At 40.9% G+C, this 22,565-nt stretch overlaps 1 protein-coding gene across 1 annotated transcript; it reads right to left on the bottom strand.

Annotated features, from left to right (window-relative positions):
• Nucleotides 1-5,115: 5,115 nt before the first annotated feature.
• Nucleotides 5,116-11,741, bottom strand: LOC133922341 (transcription factor GTE4-like). Its single transcript, XM_062367634.1, has 5 exons — nucleotides 9,831-11,741; nucleotides 9,699-9,738; nucleotides 9,508-9,612; nucleotides 9,309-9,371; nucleotides 5,116-5,671 (listed from the first exon to the last, which is right to left on the bottom strand). Exons 1-4 carry the CDS (start codon nucleotides 11,616-11,618, stop codon nucleotides 9,316-9,318), a joined length of 1,989 nt encoding a protein of 662 aa, XP_062223618.1. The 5' UTR covers nucleotides 11,619-11,741; the 3' UTR covers nucleotides 5,116-5,671; nucleotides 9,309-9,315.
• Nucleotides 11,742-22,565: the final 10,824 nt, after the last annotated feature.

A 22,565-nucleotide genomic window follows, 5' to 3' on the forward strand; every position in this document is an offset into this window, starting at 1 on the left:
CTGCAAATCAGCAGAAGGTAATTGTTATTACAACTGAAATTATCTTAGGAGAATAGAAGAATCATTGCGGAAACAAGTCAATAAATCAAGTACAGATACAGTTAAATAGACAGTTGTGGAAAAAATAGTGGAAAAATAATTCCATAGAATCTTAACAATGAAATAACAGCCCAAAAATCATAATTAACGGTATGATTAACTCTGCAGAGTCTGCACTCACAGCTGTATCAAGAAATTACAGGACTAACTTTGTTCCACCACGGCAATGACTCTGACTCCATCCAAAAGACTTCTAATCTAGTTCTAGCGATGCAAATTATAGGCACACTAATTGTCCAGAGGTAGACACGAATTGCTAAGATGTGCACGTATTTGTTTGCTTTATGACATACTACACTTTGGCATAGCCGCATAGGCTAACTCAACTCTCTTAGACGATTATCAGGTCCTTGAATTGTTTATGATAACAATACTCCCTCCAACCTTTCATTTTCTAATAGACTACATAAGAACTGATGACATCAACTACAAGAAAGATCTAGGTATGACATGATGAGCAAAACTGCAGAAGTCAAATTCTGTGGTGTTAACACCATAATTTCTACCAAATGTGACTGACAAGCGTGCAAATATCTTATAACGTTGTTATCATGTGATCTGTGATGCGCACTAGCAGATGATCACGCATTAGCAGATAGCACGAACCCTCGCCTTCCTATGCTCAAGCTCTCCCTCCACCACCTCCCTCCAACCATAGCCACCTCACCTCTTCCACTGCCGCACCCCGCCCCTCCCTGCCACAGCAACCCACTGCCACCGGCGCCACAGCTGCCCCTTGTGCCGGCCTAACCTCACTGGCATCCATTTCAGGAGGAAAAAAAGAAGGTATCTGAAAGGTCCATTTTAATTTTAAAGTACCCACCAAACAAAATCTTGAAGCAGCAACTATGCGCAAAGCATAATTCCACATATATATGCACTCTCTTTGGCTGCAAGTTCTGAAATGAAGCTCAACGCAAAATCAAAACAAAACTAATAACTCAAAAAGCAGGACTGAATTGGTTCCGTGAATCCTCTAAATGAATGGATTTAATTCAATAACAGAAGTATAAGAGTGCAAAGCTATTGTCTAATGCATATGATGCCTATGGACAAAATGCATCCTTCTTTTCATAAAATAAAACACCAAGGCCTCATTTTGATGGGTTCAGAAGAGACCAAAATAAGTAAGAAAACTTTACTAATAGAATAAAACTTGGAGCATCATCTTTTCCTCTACTCATTATTGTCCCATTCTAATATAACTGGAAAGCAGGATTCCGACAATATGTTGACCGTTTCGGTGTTTCCAGCTAACAGGAAGAACCTCTCCTATAAAAGGACCAAATCCAAAACAAAGGACGCTAGGATAGGTAATATAACCATTCATGTGCTAATAAATTTCCTTATGACAACCAAATGATCCTCTGTTTTTCACTTTTGGGGGATTTGATTCAAAAATTAAACAAACCAAGTCTTCTGTTTCACAGTACAGTTGAAGTTCTTATAATGTTTTTTCTCTTCTTAAAATAGTGCATGAAGTAACACCAAAATATATAGGGTTTTCGCTATTCCAGCAAGGTAATGCTACAAGAACAATAGATCATCCTGAAAAAAGATTAACTACCATGAAAGCAGATGGAGAATCTAGAAAGCAATGTCGGCTCAGTGCAATATTTGATTGATTGAACAGATAGACCCACTGGATGGTTCTCCAGAATGAAGAAATGTTTAATGATGTAGTCGTGTAATTGTGTATATCCTATCTTTGTCTCATTTAGTAAGAATCACACTGTGTGCCTACGCGGTAAGGGGAGCACTAACCCATTGATCTGTGGGTCAGGAGGCTCTTCCCCATGCAGTCAAGACAAAGCTCTGAGGCCAAGCATGCAGTACAGGATGGAAGCCATAGTTGAATTCCTAGGAGGTAGGATAATGGCAATAGGGCACGATGGCAGCACTGCGCTGCGCAAGAGGAGGCTACCAAGGCTTTGCTGCCATCGGTAGCAAAGGGAGACAGCGAAACACCAACCCTTGACACAACGTGGTGCAACAGTGTTGGGATAAATGTGTTGAAGTACCCATCTGATATGCATCCGCCACCACAATCCACCCATAAATAGCCCTGGGTAGGTGATGCCAAGAGGACAACCATGGAGCCTGCTCCTGGGCTATGACAACAATAATTCCTTGCTTCTTCACATGGCTTCACAAAAAGACATCAAGTTCGCCAAATCGGACATGATCTTGTCAAGCATCCATGAAATTAGTGGAGCCCGAGTGTTACGGATGAGAACTAGCCAAGGATAGATCACACGCCATTGATCAGTTGTGCCAGGCTCATTCTGATGCTGCTTAAAACGCTCTAACGCCATGCGAACGAACAGGGGTGGACCACGAGAAGAACAGCACGTCTGACGAAGTTTCCAATTTCATCTTTGCTTGACCATAAAAAAGGATCACATCCTATGGTTGTCAACAACTAATGGAAACTAACTTTTAGGAAACCTCACAATCATGGATTATCTTTTCAGGAATTTTTCTTAATTACGAGCTGAAACCTAACAGATGAGAGCTAATTCACTGATAACAAAATAACTGAACTTCATATTTATAAACCACCGGAGTCATATGCTAGTAGCGAGAAACTAGACCAAAAAAAGGGACACAGCATAGAAGTCACGAAATTTTAAGATAACAAGATCTGTACTGGAATTTTTTATCTTCTACATAACTAGTATTTTTTTAGTCTACTCTGGTTACAATTTCCAACTACACTTTCATAACATTATCATCCGGTTTGATACCATATTTGGTGGCATACAGTGAATGTGCCATCCCAGACCCCAAATAATCAGATAGTTAGATGGTCACATAAATGTTGCATTGAAAGGTGGCGATTAACCAAGTACTGGCAAAAAAAATTAGAATATTGCACTTTGCCATATATATATTCACAATATCCATGTTAATTCCTAACAAATACTTTTGATTAAGCATGAAGTATCAGAGAATACCAGATTTTTCTATGCGTCAAAAATCAGAGATGCAAAATTATAACTTTCAGGTGATCCCACACAACATAGTATAACAAAATATTTAGCTGTCGCTTTCAATGTTCTTTGAAACAACAGTATTAGTATTTGCATGGAAACAGTTTTAAGTGAATTAAACAACGGGAAAATTGAAGAAACAAAATGCACTTTAAATTAACTTGTGGCGATGTACATTAATGGACACACACTAATAGCTCATACACGTCACATTCATCACTAAGCAATCAAAATTACAGTTAACTAGGTACAACCGTGACAACAAACAACGTTCTTATTGGTACATACCTATATCTCAAGATGAATTGGCAGCATCAGACCCATCTGAAGAGGAGCTATCACTGTTTGAGTCTGCCAACAATGGAATTGGCAAGTGATTAGGTTATCATGCTGCTAGCACATCTAATCACAAGTAATGCAAACACCAGCATGTAGCAGTTATGAACTAAAACTAAAAGTCAACAAGAGATGTGAAAGGAAGTATTACCACTAAAAGACGATCCTGAATCTTTGCTGGAGCTGCTTGAATTGCTTGAAATACTTATGTTCTGTCTATTATTATCATTTTGGTCCGGCGCAGAAGTTGCCAATTGCTCGCTTACCATCAAATCTGTTTATAACGAAAATTATAAACTTATTATCTTACTTGTAATGTGCTTTTAAGATAAAGTAGAAAATAGACCAAACCACTTGCACTTAGCTTTGGAGATTTTTCACCAATATTACGTTGTTGGGTGACTAGGATCTGCAACGCAAGAAACTGAAATTTTTCAGTACCAACAATAATTTTGCTCACCATAGTACTATTGCTAAAGATGAATAATTGAATGCTCATACTGGTTGTGGTTGTTGTGCAACATGGTGTGCACGTAACCCTGCATCTTGTTCGGACAATGTTAGAGGGATGGCTGGGAAGGATGGTCGGACCGGCGGCGGTGAGCGGGACGGCAAGGTGGTTATCCATCACGATGGTGGATAACCACTGGTGGGCGAACAAGGTCGGTGGGAGCATCAGTCATTGTGTTTAGCAAGGTAGAGGTTGGTGGCGGGAGACGAAAGAGAAGGGGCTCACCGGTGAAAATTGAGGGAGGACATCGAAGAGGGAGGAGGAGCTCCGGTGAGCCTCGCCAGCGCCAGAGATCGAAGAAAAAGAACTGATCTGGACGGTTAGATCTAGATTGAACAGTCCTAAAAAGTGACTGAGATCAATACAATATTTCAGGCACCCGAGAAGATGATCCTTTATGTAAATTCCTAGAGTTAGGAGCCTCTTCTGCAGAATTTAAAATCCATGACTGGCAGTTTAAAATCCATGACCGACCAGTTTACTCCTAGCCCTCATTTAAGGTTGCGACTAGAGATAAACTGACGACCTCTCCGAACAGGCACACGCTTTCCCATTATTGTGCACTTGTATGTTCATATATAAGCATGTGACTGGCCCCTCGTTGAAGTGCACCCGTGAGAATATAAGCGGGCACCATCAGCAATATTTAGGGGCGCACTAGGATCCATGTCAATTGTCAAACTACCTTTGAGGTGTCCTGGCGGCCATGGCAGCAATTGCCGATTAAAGGGGAATGACAGCCATCGCAGGGGCATGTCCTATTCCTCCCTTGTCAGTGATCTAGGTTATCATCGGACCACATATACTGTTGTACCCATCCAAACAGGCCCTTGGGGATGCTTTGCTTTGCACTAGCAATCCTCCGAAAATGACAGTCTTGTAAATTCCAAAAAGATTGACACAAACACCATCTGATTTTCCACCTTGACCAATCCCTTCCCAGTTCCAACACGCTTTCGCAACAGGCGTCCGCGACTTGCGTTTTCTGATGCTTCTGTCATGGAACCGTTTCCCTAGTTTTACATTCATGTCATTCACACACAACACACCCACACACACGCGCGCGCGCGCACACACACTATAATAACATAATTCAAATTTCAAATTTCAAAAGTAAAAAAATAAGATATATCTTATCAACCTCAAATACACAAAACTATCGAATACACCAAGCACTCAAAAGCCAACACCCTTAATAAACTGGAGCACAGATTTTTGGAGCACCTAGGATACACTGTTTTAACCAACCGGTTTTGAAGCAAAAATAATAAAGACCCTGGGCATATTTGGTTGCTTACCTCAATCTTCCCCGCTTTGTGCCAGCAGCAATTTTTTGGTGACCAGATACAAAATTGAAAGAGACGAGCCATCGACAATCAGGTTGAGGTAAGAAAGTGTGTCAAACCAAACTTGTGTCGGCTACCAAAATCTTGCCACTTAAGTATAAAATCACCTACTATGACTGTTGCACATTTTGTCAACGAACCAAACACCCCTTATCCAGTCAAATATGCTTGGAGGGAGGAACAGCAACCATACACTAGCACAAAGTCAGTAAGGAAGCACCGAAATCAAAAGCATGAACATTTTTCTGGCTTCCAGTGACAACCTAGCACTACCAGCTACCTAGGAGTTTTCCTAAGCGAGAGAAGATAAACATGTACAATCTAACTAGGCATTGCCATGCCAAATACAATTCATGGGTTATGGTCTACTCGACAAACTCCTGAACCTGCAAATCAGAAGACAACTGTGATTAAAGTTGAAATCAACACGACAAAATAATACAATTAGTTCCATAAAGCCATTATGAACAGCTCATTCCACAGAAATGTCAACATTGAAATAGTATCAGGAAAAAAAGTGTTAGTACAGCATTGACTGACTCCGTCTAAAAGACTTCTAGTATACTTCCAGAGACACATAATAAGATTTATGGTAATTTCTGACCCTCTAATCAGAACATAAACACAGGAAATCTCTCATAGGAAAGAAGAAAACTAAGTTTGAAGAGGACTGAACCTAAGGTTCCACTGATTCACAATGTCCCCGTATCCAACAATATGACAACAAAAGCCAACCAAGTGTTTACCATCAATTACTAATAAAGCAACTGACACATCAAAGCAAATCAAGATATACAATGGAGATGGAACTCACTATTCTTCACATGCAGCAGGAGAGAAGGCATGAGATTACAAGAGTACAAATTTCTAATTGCTATTATTGCCCATAAGTCCAAAACTATGCCCAAGGGAAAAATACAATTGACCAAACAATGGTCTGTGCTCAAATGATTCACTGCAAGAGTTCTTGAAGGAAAAGATACCAATGCCATTAATGGGACTGACAACAACCCAGATATAACAATTGAAAGAGGCTAGTCAACAAGGCAACTGTAGCCTGCACACACGAAACGCGAAACAAGCACCCACACAAAACAAATACTAGTGTCGAGCTGTGCAGCTTCACCGACAGGAATGGATCAAGCACCAACAGCTAACTCTGTACCATAAGTGACACATCCCCATTAAATAGGCTTTGGCATCAGCGAGTGGGTACATTTTAGAAAGAAGAAAGGTATGTGAAAAGTCCATTTCGGTCTCTATTTTTATCAGAGTTTTTTACTAGAAAAATTTTAGTCATACTATTGTAGCAAAGAAAAAAAAAATCCTCGAACAAGCAATTACATGCAAAGCAGTAGTCACAAATATATGCACTCTTTTGACTGAAAATTCACAATGGAAACCTTCAGATAATAATAGAAATGAAATTTAATGCAAATGGAAGCAGAACTACTGACTCAAAACCCGGCTCAGATAGACTCCATGAATCCTGTTAAGTCTATATAGAAAGTATAGTCCATGAACTTTTTCTTATATCATCTTTCCTTGACAATAAAGATAACATTCTTCTCCCTTTTAGAAAACCCAGCCCAGATAGACTCCATGAATCCTGTCAATACAAAACTCTACCACCAGAACTTTTTCTTATATCATCTTTCCTTGACAATAAATATAACATTCTTCTCCCTTTTAGAACACCGATCTCTATTATATAGAAGCCGAATAGCTGGAAACTAATCATTTTGTATAAGATCTAAAGCATCCCAAGGCCAGTGCCATAAAATTTTACTCCTTTTGTGGATAGATAGCCAGCTCATCCTAGAGCTCTGAGCTTGTAATACAGGAACGAAGCCACGGTTGAATGCCTGGGAGATGGGATAATGGAAACAGGGCAGTGGCAGTGCCACAATTCACAAGAGAGCTCTGGCAAGGCTCTGGTGGTAGTATGGGGTGAGAAGTGAAACAACGAAGGAACACTTTATACCTTATCGTGGCACAGTGTTGCGACAAACAGGGCAAAGGTGCCATTCTGCCTCTACGATTGACACAGCAGAAATTGGAATGGCCCCGTTCAAGACATCAAACATCTTGCTTCTCAGCCTGGCTTCGTACTAAAGCCATCAAGTTCACCCAAATCAGACATGCTTGTTGAGCATTGCCACCAAGTTACATGTGAGGCCTGGCCAAGCATATGGCACTCACCATTGTCAGTTGGTTTGGCTCTTCCTCATGCCATTAAACCATGACTTTGAGGCCATGCGGAGTTGCGTACAATATGGGGAAGACTCCAAGAACAACAGGGCGTCTTAAACCTTTTCTTAGTTTATCTCTGCTTGACCATAAAAATAAGGACCACCTCCTTTATACAGGTCCCTAACAATTATTGGAAACTAACTAAGGAAACCTAATAAATAGAAACATCTTTTACGAAACTTTTCTCTATTACATGAAAACCAAAGAGGTGAGAACTAATCATTTCCTAACATAGTATCTATATATTCTAATAATAAAATTTCCAAATCCTGCGCTGTTAGTAATGAGTAACCAGACAACATGGGAGCATAAATACAGATCATGAAATTTTAAGAAATCAAGGTCAGTATCGGGATTTCTTCCCTAGAACGAGTTTGATAAAATAATCACCGGGTTGACATCATAATTGGCAGTATACAATGAACATGACTTCACATTTCCAGTGTGATCTGATCGCATGGTAAGGCCTTATGATTGGTTCTTAGTTACCTGATTTATGAATTGTTGGGTTCGCGCTACATGATCATGGTACGCCACTTCAACAAATACAAGGTTCGCTAGGGGGTATACATCTTTAGTTCATGAAGCAGGAAAGGGGTTCGCAAGCCTTATAATTTCTGGTTCACTATAGAGAAATATACAATAAAAATAGCAAACATAATATAGGATTACATGATAGTGCATATGCAGAAGCAAATAGCCACATAAGATCCCTAGATGAACCCTAATATAGAAAATAAAGAAAGGAGACAGCCAGAACATTTGGCCAGCACAGCCAAACAAGACCATGTGTGGCCTTCTCTCCCTATCGGCATGCCCTAAAACAAACGGCCACCGCTCCCTTCCTTTTCAACCCTGACACACCCCTTCCTGGATACTCCTTCGCTACATGTACCCACCAACCAGAGCCACCTACACTCCTCCCAGCTCTCACCATGCCACCCACACCTTCCTCCACTCTGCCGCCTCCACTACTCCTGGCCCCAACCATGCAACCGGCGACCTCCTCCACTCCTCCCACAATTCCGTGGCCTCCCTCCTCATCGAAGATGACGAGGGAGACCAGGGTGGTGAGATGCTGCAACGGTTAGGACTTAAGAGCCTAAGAGATCTGGCATGCTCCTTTCTTCCTCTCTTCTCTCCCTTGTTCTTTTTTAAGTACTTCATCTGTTTTACGTTCACCCCCCACGGCGAATTGTAATGCGAACCAGCAGCGATTCAGATACTGTGCTAACTGTAAACTGGTTCATACAATCAGAATCGCAGTTCACAGAGTGTTAGCGTGAATCTGGTAACTATGGACCAATCAGTTAAACTATACAAGGATGACCGACCAAGGACCGGCTACAATTTTTTTCAGAACATTGCGCTCTACCATAAATACTCACAGCATGTGTTGATGACTAACAAATACTGTTAACTTTAGCATGTGCATTCCAGATTCTCCAAACGTAAAAAGAAAAAAGAAAAAAAGAAACAGAGATCTGAAAACATAACATATAGGTGATTGCACACAACATAATATAGATAATACCTAGCAATTCCTTTCAAAGTTCTTGGAAATAACATCATACTATTTGCGCAAAAACAATTTCATTTTGGTAAAATATCATAAAAAGTGAAAAGACAAAACTCTACTAAAAGGAAATAGTGAGATACAAAATAAACGTGCAAACAATAACATACAAATGCCTTACATTTATTCACTAAGCAATCAATACAGTTAAATAGGCACAAATGAAAAAACACACTTTTCTCATTGGAACTTACCTATATTTCAAGATGACTTGGCAGCACCCAGTCCATCTGTCGAGGAGCTACCACTGTCTGAGTCTGCCAAAAAAAAGAATGTTAAGTGATTTGGCTATAATGCAATACATATATCTTATAAATAGTCAATAATAATATAAGCGGCAAAGCAGGTATGAATGAAAAGCCAACAACAAAAGCAAATGGACAAGAAATATACCACTAGAAGACGACCCTGAATCACTGCTGGAGCTACTAGAACTACTTGCATTCTGTCCATTAGGGTTCGGCACCGAAGATACCAATTGCTCGCCCACCATCAAATCTTAGGTAAGAAAAATTATAAATGTGTTAATTTCCTTGCAATGCTCTTCTAAGACAATTGTAAAAAACACAGCAAAACTATCTTACTTTGCTTTGGAGACTTTTCACCAATACTAGGTTCTTGAGTCTGTAATAAAACAAAATTGTAATTTTCAGCACCTACGACAATTTTGCTTACAATAGTACTACTGCAAACTAGTAATGATTGAATTCTCATACTGTTTGTGGTTGTTGTGCAGAATGTTGTGCACACAATTCTGCCTCTTGTCTTGCAAGCATTTCACGCTCAGCCTTTCTCTTTTGCTTGCTCAGGTTCTTCTTGTAGTTAGCTACAAACCTATCAAGGTCCCAAAGTGTCTCAGCATCCATGCTATCAATTTCAACCTCAATCTCATCATCATGCTGCCTAACTGATAAATTCTTGTTCTTAATGATTTGCACAACAGCATCAAGCCTCTCTTGGGGCAAGTTCTGGAGATTATCGCTAAGTTTACGCTTCTCTTCTATTGTCATGTCTCTCTTATTTGGATCCTTTGCTCTGGGCTTCTTCATTGATGGAGTCCGGGCATAGGTGGGAGTATGACTTATCGGCCTTGAATTGGAGTCTAACGCAATATGGTGTCTCACGGAATCTGACCTCTCTAGGAAGCGCAAGTCAATCGGGGGAGGTGGAAACTTCTTTGGCAATGGAGGACACGATGCAAGATAATCAACCTCAGCTTCAATCTCTGGCCACTGGGACTCAAAGATTCCTAACAACTGCTCGGCCATGAAATGCACATCCTGCCCCTTGGGGTTATATGTCATGGCATTCTGGAAAGTGAGCCGCACATCCTCAGCAAACTCCTTCGGGTTCGTGTAATGCCCATGGCTGAGCCATCCCCTTATCGTTCCAAGATCCATCGGATGCTTGATAATTGCAAAATAGTCATGCAAGCCAAGTGCAACTGGATCGACAGGCTTGTTGAACACCCACGCAAATTTGTGCTTCAATAGTCGGCTCAGCAATGACGAAGACTTTTTGAACGCATGAGAGTATAACCTCCGCTCAGCATCGTAGCCTGTGCCATGACCTTCTACGGACCTGTACTTCTTGTGGTGCTTGGGTTTCTTGCGTCCATGTGAGTCTACGGGTGGGAACTTATCTTTGGCAAGCAAGAACTCCGAGTTTTGGTATAACTGATTCGCCTTTGGTGTCCGTTTCTCCTTGTCGAAGGGTTCTATATGAACCACCGACACAGTTAGTGGCCCACGCTGCTGCAGCGAGCGGACAGGAGCAACCGTGGTGGTTTGGACAGGTACGGGCCTTACTGGACCAATAGGTGAGAACTGTGAGCGCATGTACCCAGCGTCCACCACCTGCGACGGTGGCACCACCATGGCCAAAGGCATGGTCACTGAACCCTCCTGCGCCAAGGCCTCAGCAGCCACCTTCAGCCGCTTGGAGAGCACACGCACCTGGTCAAGCTCCGACGCAAGCTGCCGTCGCAGCTCACTCCTCGCCCTGCGCTTCCGCGCCTTCTCAGCCTTCTCAGGTGCGACCACCGCCCGGTCATTGCCATGGCCGTTGGGTACAGCACCCCCGTCCCGGTTAAACCCCGAGGAGATGTCGTCGGAGGCGGGAGTGGGTTCCCCAGGTGGCGCCGGGGCGGGAGGCGGAAGGGCAGGGGCAGGGAAAGCACGCGCCGGCAGGACGAGAAGTGGAAGCAGAGTGGAACTCGGCGCCGCCGAATCGGGCCGCACCGCCGCAGCAACCTCAGCCTCCGGGCGGCGAACGGAGCGGTGAATCGAGGATAGGGTTTCCGAGAGGGGATTCGGGTTGGGGCTAGGTTCCGGAGGAGGTTTAGGGTTTTTGCGCGGGTATTTGCGGGAGTAGACCTTGATCTCCGACGCCCACCTCGACCTGGCTGGACCGGAGGGGGTGGGAGCGCGGGAGGGGGCCGGCACGGGGCCCGCCGCCGGCTCCTCCCCGCCAGCGCCGTCGTCGCCGGGAGGGGCCGAATCCATGCATAAACCCCAAATCCGGGACCCCGGCGGGGCCGGATTGAGGGGTGATTCGGGAGCCGGGCGGTGGGGTTTGAACCCTAGAAAATTTTTACGTTTATGCGGCGGTGGTGCGGGTGGGCTGGTGGCGGCGCCGTTCGTTTTGTGGGCGACGGCTCGGAGAGAAACGGGGGAGTGGGCGAAGGCACACGTGTAATCTTGGCCGTTGAATCTAATGGGTATCGGGGTAGAGCCTAAAAGCTCCGGATGAGATTTGATTTTAAGGACTTTCGGATGAGATTCAAGTAATTTGAGATATTTGAGCCTTAGAAATGACAAGAGGATGAGAGCGTCAGATCGACAACAAGGCATATATGGTAGAGTGTAATAAGGATGGTGGGAGGTGTGACAGAGGGGTGTATCGATACAGAGGGTTGTCAGACGAATGCTACAAAGAGTCGGGACACGGGACATATGACCCTCAGAGGTATCAACCCTCTCTGATGTAGGGCATCACTACAGGAAACAAACTTTGCCGTGCGTAAGGAAGGAACGTGAGGGACAAGGTACATTGGTCGGGAGAGTAAGAAAGATTTGAGATAGGGCCAATGTTGTCGTGCGAACGTGGGAAAACCCTATAGAAGATCTACGGCATGGTGATTTGTGAATTAGCGTTTTTGAAGAAAATAATACTCGCATGCCACCGTGATAATCTGTGTATGATGTTTTGCTCCAACTATGCGCAATGCTTTGAGATACGTGCCACCTATTGTATTTAGTGTTCCCTCCAATTTTTTTTATATGGCGTATTAGGATTTGAGAAAGTCTTTCAAATTATACTTTAACTATTAATTTCTCTTACAATATATTATCAATTACTACGAAATAAATAGTTTATTAAAAGATATACAAAATACGAATCTTTTCGTACATCTTTTATACATGAAACCTACACATAACTTGACTAATTATTGGTCAAAAATTATAAAGTTTGACTTTTTTAATCCTAATACGTTTTATATTTGAAACAAGGGAGTAATATTTAGCAGAATATCCATTAAAAATGTATTTAGTAGAATTATATCTTTACTTGCAACTTGTTTTCTTTGTTTTATATGGATACGGGATCTGGTATTTTGGCAGAGTTCATCAGCGAGATGATGGATAGTCTACTCTTGACGCGGACACTCAAAGCAAGCAGCCGACCGATCAGTGATGCTGAGGGTTGGGTCCCCCAGGGCTGAGCAGCTTCGAGCTCTCGTACACCGTCTCGAAAACCTCTTGCCACTGCCCAGCGATGATCGTGCTCGTGCTCGCCGCGGCGACCGGCTGGACGGGGCAGCGATCGCAGAGGGGGACGGGGAGGAGGAAGGAGAGGCAGAGACACATGATTAGCTTCATGTCGCTTGACATGTCTACACCTTAGATGGATGGATCGATGGAGACGTCTATTTATAGGTAACATTTCTGTTTTCTTTTCTTTCTTTTGAGAGGGTAAGAAAGTGTCACGATCTACATTTTGGACCGATAACCAAACACTAGCTACGGAAATTTGAACATGAATGTGACAAAAAGATTGTTAGCGCCCCCTGAAATGACCCTGTCAGAAATCTTACGATCATATTCATTCGTTAAGGGCTATATACGCAATATTAATTCTTAATAGGTTGAATTCATTTACAAATCGTACAGTCCAAACAATAAAGGCCTTAACGTTCAAAGCTCAAGCAAACAGTGATGTCTTCTGACGACAAGCTCCACTAAGTGCTCCTTTTGACGTTGTGTTTGACAGTTATAGGTCAAAGCAAAAGCGTGCAATTTTTCATCCCTTTCAAGCTAGTACAATACACCTTATCTGCGATCCATGCTCAAATTAGGTTGTTAACGTTCATAAGAACACTAGTTCTTGTCGGTTGGCCCGTTCTGGGACAGCATTGAATCAAATTGATAGGGAATTAATTTGATATCTATTTCTAGATTTCTCTTTAGAAAATCAATTCGCCTTTCAGGCTAGTACAATACACCTTATCTGTGATCCATGCTCAAATTAGGTTGTTAACGTTCACAAGAACACCCATCAATTAGGACCCATTCGGAATACAAGATTTCCGAAAGAAACCTATGAAGTTCTGTTGCTTCGTGTGAAATCTCCGTGAAATTCCTAATTTACGGAGTAGTGGAAGGGAGGAGGGTGGCCATGAACTACCCTCCAGTGCATGCAAGTGACCGTGAAGATCTGCAGGAGGAGCACTTGATGCCTGTTCCTGGCCCTTCAATATGCCAGAGGCCGGAGTGAATTTGTGAAAGCACATAGCTAGCATATCATACAATTGAGTGCTATAAAGATTCAATACGAACCGAGCTGTAACCAAGGTTCCATTTACCGACCGGAGCTCGGTTACCGAGCTCCGGCGGTAACCGAAAATGCGCAATAACCGCGGTTACCGGTCAAAAATTCAAAAAAAATCGGAGAAAATTCATTCGGCAAATTTTAAATTTTTGCGAAAAAATCATGTTTTTGTCCTCTCGGTAACCGAGCAGTTTGGGTCGGTTACCGAGCGGTTTGGGTCGGTTACCGAGCGGTTTGGGTCGGTTACCGAGCGGTTTGGGTCGGTTACCGAGCGATTTTCTCGCATTTTTGATTCGGTCGGTTACCGAGCGGTTTGGGTCGGTAACCGCTCGGTTTTCTCGATTTATCGAGCGGTTTTATCGAATTTCAGCGCAGTTCAACAAAAAACCTAAAAAAGGGTTCAATCTTGTAAAATCAATAACTAATTCATCCGAGCTTCAAATCAAGTGAAACAAATTTTGTTGGCTTCCTTGTAACATGATCTACATGATAAAAGTATTTATACTCATAAAAAAGTTCAAAATTTTCTGTGAGAAATTTTATTTGTTAAACCAAGGTAAATGCATAGTTTACTCTTTGCTAATCCAAAAATCATGAAACTAATTTTTTTAGTCTTCTTACATGATCCTATATCTTTTAAAAATATATGAACTCATGAATTAGTTATTGTAACATGCATGATTGTGTAAATGTGTTGCGACTAGATTAATTCATAACTGACCCATCACACCTTAAAAATTAGTGAAACCACTTTAATTAGCTTATTTATATTATGATTTACGTAGAAAAAATAATAGTAGACATGAAAAAATTAATTACAGTGATGTTTCTTAACATATTCACTTTATGCTTGTGAACTTTGTAAAAATCATAGAGAATTTAATAAAACTCTAAATAAAGTGAAATCAATTTTAAAGATTCTCTTAAAATACGTTTTATACAAGAAAAATATGTGTTTGCATGTTACACTTTTCCTTAACGTGAGTTCATAATTGAGCCGCGCGCTTCAATTTTTTCATTTTTTTCAAACTTTCTCCTTATAGAATATGATGCAAACGACATTATTTTTGAAAAAAAAATTCACATAAGTTCTTAGAATTATGTCTAGTTTTTTTAAGATTTGTTTTGAATTTTTTTATTTTTTCGAATTTTTTGAATTCAAATTTCGGTTACCGAGCGGTTTTTGAAACCGGACCGGACCGGGAAGGTCGGTAACCGCGATTTTTGAGCGGTTACCAACGGTTTTTTGAACCCTGGCTGTAACTCAGTGGTTGGAGTGCCCACTGTGGCCTCACCCGCTTGGGCTCAAATCCGGATGTCGTACATTCTTGTTATAAAAAATGTGGTGGGGTGTCTCCCCCTTCATCGAAAAAAGCATATCATACAATTGAGTGCTATCAAGATTCAAGACTAATGGATCTCAAGTGTACATTCCCAATACTAGTGCAGTTCCAGCTAGCTCTGCATTTGTGAGAAAATAAGACCCTATAAAAGCATGTACACACTTGTCTAAGGAAAGGAAAAAAGCATTGGGAAATTCATGCTTGGGACAAAGGTGTTATGCCTTCCCAACAAGGGCAAATTAAATGTCATGTGAAATTTTGTGGAAACACACAAAAGTTTACCATACGTAACAGAAGTTATGTTCTATACCTTGCGGAGTTTCAAATCATGCCAAATCACATTTGCAACATAAAGAAAGGAAAATACTTAGCAAATTATTGATTGCGCATTATTTCTGTAAGGGGAACACTGTTTAGAAGACGCAACAATGATAATCAAGCAAATTTCGTCCCCGACCGTCGACCTCCTTCTCAAACATCATTCCACATCCTCTGCCTACGCCTCAATAACGTCATTGGAAAATGAAAAATTAAGAAAAACTAGGTTTTCAAAACCAAGCAATTGAAACTATAAACATGAAATCTAAACTTTAACCTAGAGGGTCAACTTTTGGTTTCACGCTTCAAGTAGAAATTTTTTTAACATTTAATAGGGTAAATACAATTTTTAACAGTGCTAAGCTGAAACTTTCAATAGGAAATAAAGTTTAACTAAACACAATTGAGGTCTTTCCATCTGACATTTATTTTGTGAGGTAATCAAACTCTAGGGTTGTTGAGCACGATAGAAGTTCCATTGGGATTGGATATTTCGGCTTACAGCTGTTGCGGCTGCTCGGTTGTGCCGTCAGAGATTGGTGGGCTTGGTTTTCTCTATCTATCAAAATTAAGTGTGCAATTATGGAAGAGGAAAGCCGATTGTGATGGTGTCTCTCCATGGGTGCTGGGAAGTACTATTTAACTGACAAGCTTCTATCACTGAATTCAGAGGAGGGATTTCCCCTAATGATATTTGGGTTAGCTGAGGAGGAGGCTGTGTCATTTCTAGCGACAAATGTTGGCATCTTCATGCTCTAGCTAGAGTAAATGCAATTTAAGCACCCTTCGATGCCCTGGCAATCTTTCGAATTGTTATACCTCGATTCTGTCATCTATTCGTAAGTATCTAAACAACAGGTAACAACATACTTTTATATTGCAATTGTAATGACATAAGTTATTTTTGCACTTGTAGATGGAATGCTTTTCATATATTTGGATGTTAAACTAACAATATAAATACAGGTCACATCAGTTGTATTTTGCCCCTTGATGGTCTCTTAAACATATAGCTCTGTTGCTTTCCATGAGCACAAATATTGTTCTAGTTCTTTTAAGGATAACAGAACTAAAGTTTATTGTTTCTTGTCTATTGTTGCATGCAAGAAATTTTCTTACAGTAGCATTTTTACGTGCATATTTGTAGCATAATTTCTTTTCCATCATGAGGTACATAACTTTTCCTTTGAGTGTTGAACAAACAATTTAAACTCAGGCCATATTATTATTTTCTTTTGCTCCTTGGCGAACTCTTAAACATATAGCAATATTTTTATCTATTAATACAAAAATTGGCCAATTATAATAAAAATAATAGAACTGAAGTTTATCATTGCTTGTGTATTGCCGTATGTAAGAAATTTGTTGAGGTAATAGTATTGATATGTGCTTTGCTGTAGCTGCCTCCTCTTTTCCAAGATTAGATACATAACTGCAGTACATATAAAACTAAGCTTGAAACACCTGAAATTTTAAATGAGCAACTTAGTTAGCACATTTCGGAAGCATAAAGCTTGTTACATCATTTCATCCAATACTTTTTAGTCTCTACCAATATTGCTTATAGTTAATTCCATAACAATTACATTGTGTTTATCTCTATGAACTAACAACTTATTATTATCACTTGTTGAAGAGCTCTACGACAAGTGGGTTTTATCTTTATTCAATTATGAATATAATGTGAACTTTATAGGCACACGGGCAATCCCCCCCCCCCCCTCTCTCATTATGTGCCCTGCGATCCATGACCCGCTTTTGGATTCATGGTTGGGTCTAATAGCAATGAAATTATATAGTGAGCAAAATCATGCAGTAATAAGCCTGAAAAAAAGCTAAGGGAAAAACTAGGAACCTATGGTCGATGGATTAGCCCCCTGAACTATGCTTTTGTCCTGTTTACTTAGTAGCAGCACCCATTAGCTTTGGGCATGTGTTGGAAGTCTAGGTTGTGGCATGTATCCATATGCACTTGACATATATAGTGTTATTAATAGTCATGTTGCTGAAGTTTATTATTCTAAGTTATGTTATCCACTTGAGATGATGGGAAACAAGCTCAAGAATAATTTTAGATAACTACTCCTTTCTGATCAGTAATAGGCTAGAGTGTGCACGTTCTTCATTACGATATAGATGATTGTTTTGATGAATGTTTGTTGCATTTAATAGTACATGTGGTTTTGTTTATTTATTCCTAGCAACAAATGGGTTGTTTTTCTCAAATTACAAATGTGGGTTTTTCCAAATATCTAACTTTCGCCCTCTCATATCTATTTGGGTTTATGTTGTAATGTCATTGAAGGTTTACTTGTGCTTATAGGCATGGGCATTGGTGGGGAGCAGGATGGAGTTGAACTGTTGCAGAATACAATAAATAACATGGATTGTCTAGCTTGATGTGTTAGTTGAACAGGTAATGTGAGGTTGTATTTCGATTGTAGGTTGAGCTATCTAATATCTTCTTTTGGTTTTAAAAAAATCGCCTGCCCCTGTGCTTCCATCTCTAAAGCATCAAACTCCAAGAGAAGATTCTATAATCCTCTCTACATCTCTTTTGCACAGTCATTTCTTCTGACCTCCCATTATGCTTTCTTGGCAGGCTGCCCACTGTCTCCCCATTTGTTTCCTCATAATCTTACTTTACCATTTCCCTTCGCTTGTATCTATTTATTTTCCACCACCTATCTCCTGGATTTGCTCTTTTTCTTGCCCTCAGTTCCATTAAGCTGTCCTGCTACAATTTTCTATCCCAAATGAGATGTTGATATGGTTTGTGGGTTGTCTATATTTTCAGCTTTGATCCCTAATAGATATTTATGAATTGATAGTGACCATATGAACAAATTGACATGACTAGATGCATTGAAAAAGTGCTTTCATGTTTTGTCATATCATAATTGTATATTTTGCTAACAATTTATGATAAAAACCAGTAGCCAAAGTTTTGTTTTGATAAGGTACAAAGTTTTTAAAATAAAGGTGTATATTTTGGACATAAGAAAGTATCAATCAATAAGTGTATAAAGCATCCCATTGAGAGAATTAAGAATACGCTGTTGGAAGATCCCAATTTGATATGCATGATTCCTTGCTTCAAGCATTTAAATATTTGATGCAAGGATTTATTGACTTAAACTTGTTAGTAATTGGCTATGTCTTAACATTTCTAAAAGAGTATGCATATGAACTACATATTTCTAGTTTCCAATCCATGCGCCCTTTCCCCTCATATGCTTGTGAAATAGAGTGTAGTACATATGATTTGATAAGCGAGGTAGTTTAGTATTTCCCCTTAATTGTGGCATTGAATCACTAATCTTTTATGAGCCATTGAGATCAGATGTTGCACAAAACTTGAGAACGTTCCAATAATATAATCTGAAGGTATTGCAGTATAAATTAATCGCTCTTGTATTGGCTATTGGTGTTCTCTGTTTCCTGTTGTTGGTTTTGTGTAATTATGCTAAGATCATTCGAATTCGGAGATTTAGGTACAAATCCTAGTGTCCTACGATGGTAAAGCTAATGCTAATTGTTTGAAGCCTAGCAGCACAAATTGATTTTGCTGATGAGGTTTATCGTCCCACAAGCATCTAAAGTCACGTTCTCATGTTCCAGCTACCGATCGAGATGCATAAAGTGGCTTGCTGGTTTTGGTTCCTCCATTTTGTTTTGTATGCTGGCCTGGCCTAAGATGTAGTATCCATACGTAAATATATTTGACCTTGTGTGTAGCATGTATTAGTTGCGCTCGCTAGGCCATGAACTCAAGACCTCTGACTCTAATACCATATTAAATTTCATGCACCAACAAACTCACTCAAAACCTTAAGATGATAGGAATACATGTGTAATTCACTTATGTCACGTCCCAAATTCCATAATCACATAATTAAGCATAATTATACTTCTTAAGCATTATGTTAATTTTATGTAATTTTGTTTTATAACTCTAGCGCAATTCGTTTCATGTCAATCGGATGAGAGAATCGAATTCGAGAGAGAAAAGAGTGAAATTCGCAGTCAAAATGGCCCCTTTTCTCTAAAGCGTGGGCCCCACATGTGGGCCAACCACTCCCTCCACTTGGGCAGCAGCTCCACCTGCCCCTCTCTCTCTCCACTCCCGTGCTCCCCACCAGCCCAAGCAAGGGAGCAGCCCCCTATCTCCTCTCTCAAGCACTCTCTCTCTTTCTCCCTCAAATCCGCGCTCTAGGAGTCGAATCAAGGTATGCATGTGGTACCATTGCGATCACAAGCTCACAAGCATTCCATTCCTCCAATTTGTTTGCTCATTCCCGAAGGATTTGAGCCAATTTGGATGTCTTTTGGTGTTAGGGTTGAAAAGTGAAGAACGCCGGAATTCTTCGATTTTCCATCGTTTTCTTTATCAACCGGCAGCCACTAACCTTCACAAGTGTTGTGGGTAAGTGTCTTAGGCTCCCCATGGCATGAATTCGTGATTCGATTGGTCGATTTCGCAAAAGAGGGAAATTCATGAGTTTTTGTGAGTTTAACTCTAAATTGAGGAATTGGATGAATTTGAGTTAGGAATAGAGTTTCTAGGTTGTTAAATGAGTTCTAGAACCCTTGAACTAGCTCAAACATGTTCCCTTTTGGTTTGGAGAAGATCGCAATTCGTTCCGGACATTTTTCCCCTCAAAACAGTCCAGTACTGGAGCTTTCCCGGAGTATCCGGCCTTCCCCAGACTCTGGGTGAGCCCCAGCCGAAAATAACCGACAGGGTGCTACCGGAGAGTCTTTCGGAGTCTCCGGTACCCCAGAGTATCCGGGTTTCACCGGAGTATCCGGGGGATACTGTTCATCAGCCTCTACTGATAACTTGTAAAATTCATAATTAATTCATATGAACTCCAAAAATCATTAAAAAAATTTTAGTTGGTTTCATAATAAACTACTCTATCTATTAAAAATATCCCCAGCCATTAAATGTTGAATTAAATTTTTGAGGCTAATTAATTAGGCTTAATCTTCATTAATTCACCATTAATTCTTTACAAGTCCAAAATGGATGAAACCAATTTTGGTAGTCTTCTTATGACTTGTTCTAGCTAGGAAAAATATTTTTCTACATTTTAAAATATATTTTCATGGTGTTTCATCATTTGCACCTTGTGGCTTACATTGTTGCATTTTATTTATACTTATCATTGCACGCGTTATGTTTCTTAGAGCACGCCGATCCATCGATCCCGGAGACCAAGGTCGATCCCGAGGCGCCGCATCTTTGTGAACCAGTGCATCTAAGGCCAGCATCTATCATATTGAACTCTGTCAGTTAAATGGAATAAAGTCTAAATATTCATAAGTTATGCTTATGTATAGGTTTGCATATATAGAAAGTCGATGTCGGGCTTTTATGGGTAGAACCTATGTTGATCGCATTGTTCCTACCTTGAATTATTATTGATCTATATCCTTGTAGCCTGGGTTTATTCATGATAAGGTCTAATTTAAAAGTGATGCGAGATGCTTAGCAATGCATAGGTCCTCGGTAGAAGTCGAACGGTGAAATGTCCCATCGTTCGCGAGCTATAAGTTAAATTACTTTCACAATAGTTACCGTGTTGGGTTGTTGATGTTGGTTGTATGAGTGGTGAGTATGAGATGAGATGTGGGCGGTTCTAGGATGGTATTTTATCCTGCCCGGATGTGGAGTTCCCCTGGGTAGGCCGGTAGAGGAAGATCGGACACCGTAGACCCCTTACATCGTTTAAGGCCGATCGTCGGGGTAGTTGGCTTTAGCACTTACCTTACTCATCACATGCCGATCTAATGGTAAGGCGAGTCGAATACCTTCGCAGCTGTGGCTTTGTGGGGCCTGAACAACGACAGTGTGAGCGGGCGGGCTTGTAAGCGGTACTAGTTTGCTCCAGGAGTAGTTCTGGTACCGCCATGCCGAGCGTTGCATGTCGCATACGGTTGGGGCTGGTTGGGAAAGGTTAACACGGGTACCCCTTGTGTGCACTTTAACGGATGGCACAAGCCGTATGGTCCCAGAGTCGTGTGGGTTTAGGAGTATCCCCTGCAGGGTGTATAAACAGTTCGAACTGCCGCGCTCTCGGTCATGAGCATGCTATTGTTTCATTTGCACCCAGTCGTAGAGTTCTCGTGGTTGGTTCGGTTGTGTGGTTCGGTTGTGTGGTTCAAATATGTGGTTTGTGGTTCGAATATGTGGGAGGTGGTCGAGATGGTACTTGTTATACATTGATACTAATGTGGTTTCAGTTCCATATGATCAACTAGTAGTTGCAGGGTAATTTCATATATGTTGATTAAGTTAGTTGCTCACACATATATCTAGGTTGCTTACCGCATACGTTTTACTTAACCTTGTGGCCTACTCTTGCTAACAGCTCAATGCATAATCCTTGGAGTCGGGATATTATATACCCATATTGTGTAAGACTTGCGTGTACCTTCGTACTCAGGGTGCTGCCCTTAAGTTGATGCAGGTTCACAGGTCAGCGAGGAGGGGGCGGTGTTTGGCTACTTTGTGCCTGCCGATCAGGGTGGCGGGCAGGAGTAACACACTCTACTCCGAACTCAGTGTTTTGATATGGAGCCTAACGGCATGTGGCTCCATATCCTTTTGTTGTATAGTTTATTTTCTTCCGCTGCGTAGTCTCTTTTGTTAGTTAGGAGTTAAGGGGTTTTGTCTCCTCCTAGCTCACTTTTGTTGTAGATTATTGAAATCAGTTGCATGCTTAATATTTGTAATATAAATATTTATTACTTGCTCTTTATTAAGCTATGTTGTGATGCACTATGTTGGAGGCATGTGTTCCGATCCTTGGGCACAAAACACGTGCCGGGACTGCCAGAATAGTATTCGGGTTAATCGTCGAGATTGGACTATGAATAATGATCCGCCTGATGATTAATTTGAATACTATTTGGATGGGTCCTCACAACTTATACTTCAATCGTCTTGTACAT

The sequence above is a fragment of the Phragmites australis genome, chromosome 6 (assembly GCF_958298935.1).
Source record: "Phragmites australis chromosome 6, lpPhrAust1.1, whole genome shotgun sequence".
Lineage (NCBI taxonomy): Eukaryota > Viridiplantae > Streptophyta > Magnoliopsida > Poales > Poaceae > Phragmites > Phragmites australis.

Excerpts from the sequence above, each read along its gene's own strand:
- LOC133922341 (XM_062367634.1), bottom strand. The coding sequence starts at position 11,618 with ATGGATTCGGCCCCTCCCGGCGACGACGGCGCTGGCGGGGAGGAGCCG. Across the intron at positions 9,739-9,830 it reads CTGCACAACAACCACAAACA|ACTCAAGAACCTAGTATTGG; the intron begins GTATGAGAATTC and ends GTTTTATTACAG. Across the intron at positions 9,613-9,698 it reads TGAAAAGTCTCCAAAGCAAA|ATTTGATGGTGGGCGAGCAA; the intron begins GTAAGATAGTTT and ends TTCTTACCTAAG.